The 9,482-nt window shown below is 29.7% G+C and overlaps 1 protein-coding gene across 1 annotated transcript; it reads left to right on the top strand.

Moving 5' to 3' along the window:
• Positions 1-1,769: 1,769 nt before the first annotated feature.
• On the top strand, positions 1,770-9,482 carry LOC106680026 (NADH-ubiquinone oxidoreductase 49 kDa subunit). Its single transcript, XM_014419485.3, has 10 exons — positions 1,770-1,929; positions 2,103-2,328; positions 3,881-4,082; positions 5,283-5,470; positions 5,549-5,712; positions 6,986-7,105; positions 7,187-7,316; positions 8,671-8,767; positions 8,892-9,032; positions 9,181-9,482. The coding sequence occupies exons 1-10, from the start codon at positions 1,832-1,834 to the stop codon at positions 9,216-9,218; spliced, it is 1,404 nt and encodes a 467-aa protein (XP_014274971.1). The 5' UTR covers positions 1,770-1,831; the 3' UTR covers positions 9,219-9,482.

The raw sequence follows: 9,482 nt of genomic DNA, 5'->3' as shown, positions 1-9,482 counted from the left end.
TATTGATAGTCCTTGAATTAGAAGGTCAGTATGTATTGGAAGTGTGCTGTGAAACCGTTTATATAATGATTTAATGGTTGTTTGTACGTAGGGAGTTCGTAAGTCTTTGTGTAAGTTCTTGTTACTGATGTAGGGGGGACACTACTGATCAGTCTTAGTAATTTTGATTGAAACTGTTGCAGTTTCAGTAAGTTAGTTTTTTTGGCATATCCGTAAATTTGTGCACCGTAAGTCCAAATTGGTCTGAGAAGGTAAGTATAAATCTTTAGTTTCTCTGAAAGTGGGTAATTTTGATCGTTTATTTAAAAGATGAAATAATAATTTAAGTCGGAAATTTAGCTTTTGTTTTGTTATTTTTATGTGGGGAGTCCATGTAAGTCGTTTGTCTAATGTCAATCCAAGGTATTTTACTCTGTCTGTCCAGGTTAAACTTTGTTCGTTTAGAAAAACAGGAGGACATAGACCACGACGGAGCGTAAAAGTTATTTGAACTGATTTCTCAATGTTTATCCCTGTTTTCCATTTGATACACCATTCATGGATGTGAGCTAGGTGTATTTGCAATCGTTCTGAGACTTGTGCTGGGTCGCTATGCTTGCCTAAAATGACTGTGTCGTCGGCATATGTGCCCGTGAGAGTGTTCCATTGTGGGTAAATCGGAGGTATACAAAGTGTATAATTATGGCGCTAAAATAGATCCCTGCGGAACTCCAGCTTCTGCTGCGAAATATGAGGATAGTGATGAGCCCTGTCGAATCCGGAAGTATTTCTCTTCTAAATAAGACTTTAGGATTAGGTAGTAGGTGCTGGGAAGAACTCTTTTCAGTTTATAAAGGAGTCCTGTATGCCAAACTCTATCGAATGCTTGTTGTACGTCGAGAAAGGCACCTGTTACATATAGTTTATTTTCGAAAGCAGAAGCTATGAAGTCTATGGCTCGATGAAGTTGATGGGTTGTAGAATGGCGATGACGGAAGCCAAATTGATGATGAGTTAGGGTTGTCTCTATGAAAGGTAGTATTCTCTTATATAGTATTTTTTCGAAAAGTTTAGCAAAAATGGAAGGAGACTGATTGGTCTATATGAAGATGGTAAATGAGATGGCTTGTTTGGCTTTAATATCATTATAATGATCGAGAATTTCCACTGAGTCGGAAAGTGGGTTGTACGTAACACTGAGTTATAGAGTGCAGTGAGGAATAAGATGGCCTTAAATTGATTTTTAAATTTCAATTTTAATGGAGAGGCATCATTGGATGACCTTAACCTTCATGCCTTCATGACTTTTTTTAAAATTTTTTTTTCTATCTCTACATCTCATTCGCTGGTTGTAAAAATACTTCTACAGTTGTGAATAAACTAAATAAAGTAAAAAAAAAAAAAAAAGTGGTCAATACATCATTTAATGTTTTTCTGGACCAATCTTTCTTATCTGCCACAGACAAGGTTAGAATATAGCAAATGGAAATCAAATGAAGGTCGCTATCGTAACTAAAATTTTATAGTTTAAAAAATATTTGCATTTAGAAAAAATGAAGTATCTAAGATTTTTATTATCAGTATTGTAAGATCAGTCTATTTGAGTGTGGAAAGGGGGGCTGTGTGAACATTTCTTAAACATCAATCTCTTTATTTTAATAAGATTGCTGTATTTTTGAAAATTACATCACAGAATTTTCACACGCCACGAAAAATGGGAATAATGAAGCAAAAATTTTCTTTTAGATAGAGACGGTAGATGTCATATATTAGCTGATGATTCTGTTGGCTGAATTTTTGTTAAGAAGGTTACCTACCTTTACTTCGACTGTTGTCAGCTGCCCTTACGAAAATGGCAGCTACTATAGGAAGGAATGTTCTTAGATGTTCTTCTTTAAATTTATCTAATCGACTAGCGTTGAAACAGGTGTCACCTATTTATTATGCCAAGTAAGTATTCTATTCGCATGTTAATGTACTCATTCAATTCGATGTCGCCCGGAATCTGTCTATTAAACTTACATTGGAATTTATATCTTGATTGTATATTGTGAGTTATAATAAAAATTATAATTGTGATTGAAGATATCAGTTTTAATTCTAGTGTTTTTATTAACTTTAAGCCAAGAAAGGAATGCTTCAAAATGGTACCCGGATTTAGATTCTTTTAAAAAGCATCATGGACCTGTACTGTATACCAATGAAATATCTGCCAAATGGACTATTACCGATTTCTGTCCAGAAACACAGATACTTGAAAAGAATGTTCGTAATCTAACTCTCAATTTTGGGCCTCAGCATCCAGCTGCGCACGGTGTCCTTCGACTTGTGCTAGAACTTGATGGTGAAGTAAGTTTTAATTCATCTTGGTTCACTGAAGTATTTTTTGTACATAGGTGTCAGTTTTTGAGTCACTTTTCTGTAAATATTTGTGTATACCCTGATCCTAAACTACAGATTTTTGTTTTAAAATGAAAATATAAGGTATCAATAACATAACAAACAGGGCTGGAGCTAAAAGTTATCTAGTGTTAATTTTGCGAAGTATTTCCTATCCACCTGTATTTGTTCAAATTTTTTGCTTTATTATTTAATAAATTGTGAAATCATTAACTATTCGCTTATAATTATGCATAATTTCTAAATTTTGTCAGTTATGGTAAGCCTTATTTCAATCCAAAGAAAAAAACTCATCTTTTAAAAATTCCACTTCAGTATTTCTACTTCCTAACCCATGATATGTACCCTCTGTGGTTATTATTACGATGTTATAAATTACTTAACATAGGAAAGTTCTAGTATAAATATTTTCTGAGATGGTTTAGGACCCATTTATTTTTTCCCTTATCACTAAGAAAGGATTGCTACTTATACAATATGTGATATTATGTCCACCATGGAATATTTATAAAAATGATATTTAATTGAAATTTGTTTAGTTTATAATGTAATGTATGATAGTCATATTGGACTCAGAATTTTCCACCGATAACAGTCAAAGCATACGGATCAAGTTTCAACTCATAAATTGACATTTTCTGTTGTCTTATTAGTTTTCAAATATTATTACAGCAATGAGGTATGAGGCGTTGATAGTCGACCATAGATTAATATGTGGAGAAGATGGTCGGGGCGCGGTCAGCAATTACACACAAATAAATATAAATTTATTTATTTGTGCCGATGTTTGTACCTGAATTTCAAGTCTTCATCAGGGCTAAAAAAACAAAAAGAGATAACAACCATCATATAGAGAAACATTAAAATTAAAAGAAATAAATAAACCAACAAATTTGGAAATATAAATAATAGTAAATTGAAAATAAAATAGTTGATTAATAACCATGGAAGTAGATAATAGTAGATTGATAACAATGAAAGATGAAAGATGATGTTATAGAGGTAAGAAGGTATGGATAAGATAATAACTATATAATATTATATTTCATCTTTCATTGTTATTGATCTATTATTATCTATTTCCATGGTTATTAATCAACTATTTTCTTTTAAATTCATTGTTATATATATTTCCTAATTTGTTGGTTTATTTATTTATTTCAATTTTTATGTTTCTCTGTATGATGGTTGTTATCACTTTTTGTTTTTTTAGCCCTGATGAAGACCAGAAATTCAGGTTAAAACAAATTAATAAATTTTTGTTTATTTGTGTTAAATTGCTGACCATACCATCTTCTCCACATTATTATAATAAAATATATTCTTTAGTTAGTATTTCATCATGTTGAGTTGAGTTAATAAGTGTTATTCTTGAACTTAGAATTGTTTTAATATAATTATCTTTTTTATTTTTTACACAGTCCTATTAGTTATCATAAATATTGTTTATTTAATATTTTTAATATTACTTCAAAATTTATCATCGTCTTTGTTTTATCAGGTAGTCGTTCGTGCTGATCCACATATTGGTCTGTTGCATAGAGGAACTGAAAAATTGATTGAGTATAAAACTTATACCCAAGCACTTCCATATTTTGATCGGCTTGATTATGTATCAATGATGTGCAATGAGCAGTGCTACTCATTGGCTGTGGAAAATCTCTTAAACATTGATGTACCCATTCGTGCAAAATATATAAGAGGTTTGTTAATGTTATATTAGCCATGAAGTATGGTTGTATATATGAAGTTTTACTTTTTAACATGTTGATTCTCTAAAAGTTTGTGAGACTGGATCTGAGTTTTCATTGGAAATACATATTTTAAGGCCTAATAACCAAATTTCAGAAAATCTATCTGTTTTGTGTTTATGTGAACACAGGCCCAACTTGAAAATGAAAATTCATCTGAAACTGTCATTACCTATTTAAGGTAGGTATATAATTGGGATTTTGCTGTAACTTTTTACTCATATGAAAATTTCATTATCTTCTTGAAATTGTCTCGGTTAAGTGAAGAATTTTGATTTTGTTTTTAAGTGTCTTTAATAAACTGATGGGATGAGATTGTTGGGGAAAATTATGTTAATTAATTATTTTAAATGAATATGTTTTTCTATATGTAATTTTTAATTTCATTTTCCTATATGTGGAAATATCTTGAGTGTGGAAGTATTGCCATCGTGAATGATAATAAATAAAGAGCCCTGATTGACAGATTGATATTAGACAGATGTCTACCAAACCTGTGCAACTTAAAAAAACTAAGGGGTGGAGTACAAATTGGCCATCATGAACATTATTTGTCACAATAAATTTACAATGTAGTGATATGTACAAGTATACATATGACATGTCCAGACATATTATGGTGTATTTATTGATTTATCATAATAAGAAATAACCATATTGTTACAATATCTCGTAGAACTTCGTTCCTCTATTGAAAATTAGCTTATAAAGTGGTGTTCTAGTAATCACCTCATAATACTTTTAAAGTAGAAAGATTAGTTAAATTATGTGTGTCTGAATACATATAATGTCCCATTACAGCTATTTGAATGTCATCGAATTTTCCCAAAAATAGTTTGGAAAAGTCAAGATATTCCATTAAAAGGTTTACATAGACACCCTGCTTGAGTATAAATTAATTTCTGCTCGAAGTAGTGTGGTAAGTGAAAGTTTTATGATGCACTCTCTTCATCAGATGTCTTACTGATCTATAAAATATCTAAATATCCCTATATTGCCTTACAGAAAGATAACATAGGGATATTTAGATATTTTATTTGATCATTTACTACTTTCTTGAATTGATCGACTTTATGAAACATAAGCATTGTCATAAAACTAGTCCTTCTGTTATTATAAAACTTAAATGTAATTTGATTAATTGTCTTCCAGTATTGTTCGCCGAAATAACAAGGATACTCAATCATATCATGGCTGTTGGAACTCACGCTTTGGACATTGGTGCTATGACTCCATTTTTCTGGTTATTTGAGGAAAGAGAGAAAATGATGGAGTTTTATGAAAGGGTTTCAGGAGCTCGTATGCATGCTGCTTACATAAGGCCTGGTGGGGTCTCTTTGGTTCGTTTTAATTTTTTATCCTTATGAAAACTGATAATAATAGTATAGAGACATAATTGGGCTAAAACTGTATTTTAGGATTTACCTTTGGGTCTGATGGAAGATATTTATGATTTTATCTCAAAATTTGCCGAGCGACTCGATGAGACAGAAGATATGCTCACAAATAACAGGATTTGGAAAGAGAGAACAGTCGATATTGGAGTCGTTTCTGCTGAAGATGCTCTTAACCTTGGATTCAGGTAATCAGCTATCAGGATAGTTCACTGTTAGTAATATTAAACATATTAAAATAAATATCTTTTAAACCTTTATAAGGTAAATGATAAAAAGAAATAATTTTCTTTTTTTTCTAAATTTAAAGTATTTGCAATACTGAAATCTTAATTAAAAAAATAGATTCAATAAAATTATTTTCTTAAGATGGATTCATACCAGAAATAACTTTACTGATGATGCGAGTTATTACCCATTTTCAAAGATTTTCACTAAAATTTGTCAATATTTTTGTTAATTATACTTGCTATTAACATTTTTCTTTTCATTAACATGTTAATGACTTTACTTTTACAATGACTCTTGAAGTAATCTATAACAAAGAATGTTAGTAACGCTAGGATTTTAAATTAGGGATTTGATTTGTGGTGGGAGGATAGTTTTCAGTAGAAATTTGTGAAAAACATTCATTGCAGTGTTTAATTTTTAATTTCATTACTGTTAATTTTGCTATGAAATGACTAAAGGAGGAAATTATTAAACTTGTAGAGGAATATTTCTGTAAATCCTATGAGAGTTTTTTTTTTTTACTTTGTAATTTATATGTCTTTTATCTTGTTTCCTATTCATATATTCTTTTGTATTTAATTTTATATGATTGGTTTAGTTTCCATTTTTCTTATTTTTACATTTAAATTACCCTGTGTTTATAATATTATACATTATACAGTACGTTGGCGTATAATTAATAGTTTTTATACTATTTAGAGCAACTTTTTTTTACTCCCAGCAAGGCCATAATCACAATGGTCGACTAATGATCTTCAATAACGATTTTCATTTATTATTAATTTAAATTTTATTTAGTATCCCAAGAGAAAATTAGATTAAAAAATAAACTATAAAATGACTCAATCTGAATTTCCCCATGACCTCTTAATTTTAAAGGAAAAAACAAAACAGGAAAACCCTCGTTCTCGATTTGGTTGGGCAAATATGATTATTTTTAATATTTTAAAATTAAAATTTTATTTTAATATTATTTTATTATTAAATATCATTTTAAGTAGATTAAGTTGTACTCCCATATAAAATTTTTTTTCATAACTTCATTTTTTTTTGTTTTTTCCTCTCCTTCCTTACATCAATCATAACTCAAGAGTAGGAATTTCGTATTAACTGAATAATGTTCTTTCACCAAACTTTTTTTTTGTTTTGATTTGGTTTACAATTAAATATAAAAGAAAATCCAATTTAGTATTAATATTATATTAAATGTTATTCTGCTATTTTTCCAAGTGGTGTGATGTTGAGAGGCTCCGGCATCAAGTGGGATTTAAGAAAAACTCAACCCTATGATGCTTATCCTTTTGTTGAATTCGATGTTCCTGTTGGAACCCATGGAGATTGCTATGACAGGTTTGTCTACATTGTTTTGTTTTTTCTTTTCATTGGTAAGCTAACAAAATGGAGTTACATTATTTCCTGATTCTATCCTAGGTATCTTTGTCGAGTGGAGGAAATGAGACAATCTCTCAAGATCATTGAACAGTGCCTGAATAAAATGCCAGAAGGAGAAGTGAAGACAGATGATAACAAGATCTCTACTCCTTCACGGGAAGAAATGAAGGTATAGTGTTAATTTTATTGATTAATGAATCTTTATATCTGTACATTTATACTTCTTTGAACTACTGCATAGAAAACTTATGTTCCTACAATGAAGATTATATTACTACAGTTTTTTTTTTTAAAAAAACTTCTTTTTTTTAAAAAAATAATAAATGAGCAATGTAGGATCGAAAAAAATTATTGCTTGCTCAATGAAGATTAGTTTTAATAAGATTTTTTAAAATTAATTTGCTAGTTTGCAATAATTGAAGATGTAGCAGGTAAGGACCAATATTGAGGTATGAAGATTTTTCTTAAAAAGGATTATAAGTGATAGTTCTATCATTTCTGATAGGTATGTAGAAGTAAAAAAAAATTTGGAAATTCAAAATTTATTTTGGAAGATTGTTGATTGACCGTGTGTATAGATGAATGGAATATGGTTCGGGTGCGGTCAAAAAAACTCAAATAGTAAATGGGTATACTATTTTTATTGAGCCAACGTTTCGCCCCACGTTGCAGAGCCTCGTCAGGGCTAAAAAAGATATAAACAAAACACAAGTGGAAAAAACAGGGGTATAGAATGAAAAGTAAAATTTAATAAGAAAAATTAAAGGTTGTAAACAGTAAATGAAAACGGTAATAGTAGCAGATAGATAAGAGATAAAATAAGAGAAGAAATATTAAAGAAAGTACAAATTAAAAGATGAAAAAAGAAAAGAATAAAATCAAATGATGAGAAAGAATTCATACCTGTTTTGACGGAAGTCAAAGTCAGAGTGAGCCGTTTGTATTGGGAGGAGTGGGGATGGCAGTTTAGCACGCCACATAATAACGGAAATAATTTAAAAGTAAATATTGTAAAAAAAAAAAATTAAATTAGGTAAACAATAAATGGTAATACACATTATAGAGGGAGAGAAGTGATGTTTACAAAATTATAATAAAAAAAAAAAAAAAAAATTATAAAACTCATTGATAGAAAAACAAAGAAGAAATAAAGTATAAAATAATGGGATACAATATGTGTAAGTAATTAAGAATCATTCTTAATCACTTATACATATTGTATCCCATTTCTTTTATTAAACTTATACCGTGGAATGCTTTGGACTTCATAAATCCTTCAAGGAAAACTTCTCAAAAATCTTGGCCTTCATCTTGAATCTAGACTATTCAATACCAATCTATAAAATTTTACTAAGTTATCAATAAAATGTGGAAACCCCCACTTCTATTAAATAGTTCATATCAATTATTTCACTTATTATGATTTTCATATTATGTATTAATAATTGCACTTGTTATGTAAAGTTATTTTAATTTTATTATTGTTTATGTATTTATTTTTTCTAATTCTAATAATTTTGCAGACATCCATGGAGGCTCTTATTCACCATTTCAAATTGTTCACCCAAGGTTATCAAGTCCCCCCTGGCTGCACTTATACTGCTGTGGAAGCTCCAAAAGGTTCGTTTGTAACCAATATGTTAATAATTAGTCCTCTTAGTTTAAACAATTCATTCATTTAAAAAAATTTATCCTAATTATTTGTAATATTTTACTTAATTTTGTTTCTGTGTATCTTTTTAAGGTGAATTTGGTATTTACCTAGTTTCCGATGGTAGCTCTAAGCCATACAGGTGCAAAATCAAAGCACCTGGATTTGCCCACCTTGCCGCCCTAGAGAAGATTGGCAGAGGTTCTCTTCTAGCTGACATAGTTGCCATTATTGGTAAAAATCAATCATATTATATTGTTTAGTTTTAATGTACATAACATTTAGTTCATGTTCTCTAATTCATACCTCCATGATTATTTATTTATTTACCATAAAGAACATTTCCTAAGAAATTAAAATTAACATTTTTTCTCTTTTTTAGGTACCTTGGATGTTGTGTTTGGTGAAATAGATCGTTAAAAATGATTTTATTTGAGTCAATACTCACATGTAGAGGCCACATATCGTGGCCTTAAGTTTCCATTTGCAATAAACTGTCATAACTAACTTGGTAAAGAACTGATGAGGATCTGATTCCAAAGGTCATAGTCTGTATGTCCTTAGTTCATTTTAAATTGAAGTTTTTATTTAAGGAAAATATTCTTATTAATTTATCCTCTCTGATTCATTGATCAATTTTAAAATTTGGTAAGTTTTAATCATCAATTCAGCAAAATATCTAAA

The sequence above is a fragment of the Halyomorpha halys genome, unplaced genomic scaffold (genome assembly GCF_000696795.3).
Source record: "Halyomorpha halys isolate HHAL.00 unplaced genomic scaffold, Hhal_1.1 Scaffold15.1, whole genome shotgun sequence".
Lineage (NCBI taxonomy): Eukaryota > Metazoa > Arthropoda > Insecta > Hemiptera > Pentatomidae > Halyomorpha > Halyomorpha halys.
This window is presented reverse-complemented; position numbering and strand designations above follow the sequence as displayed.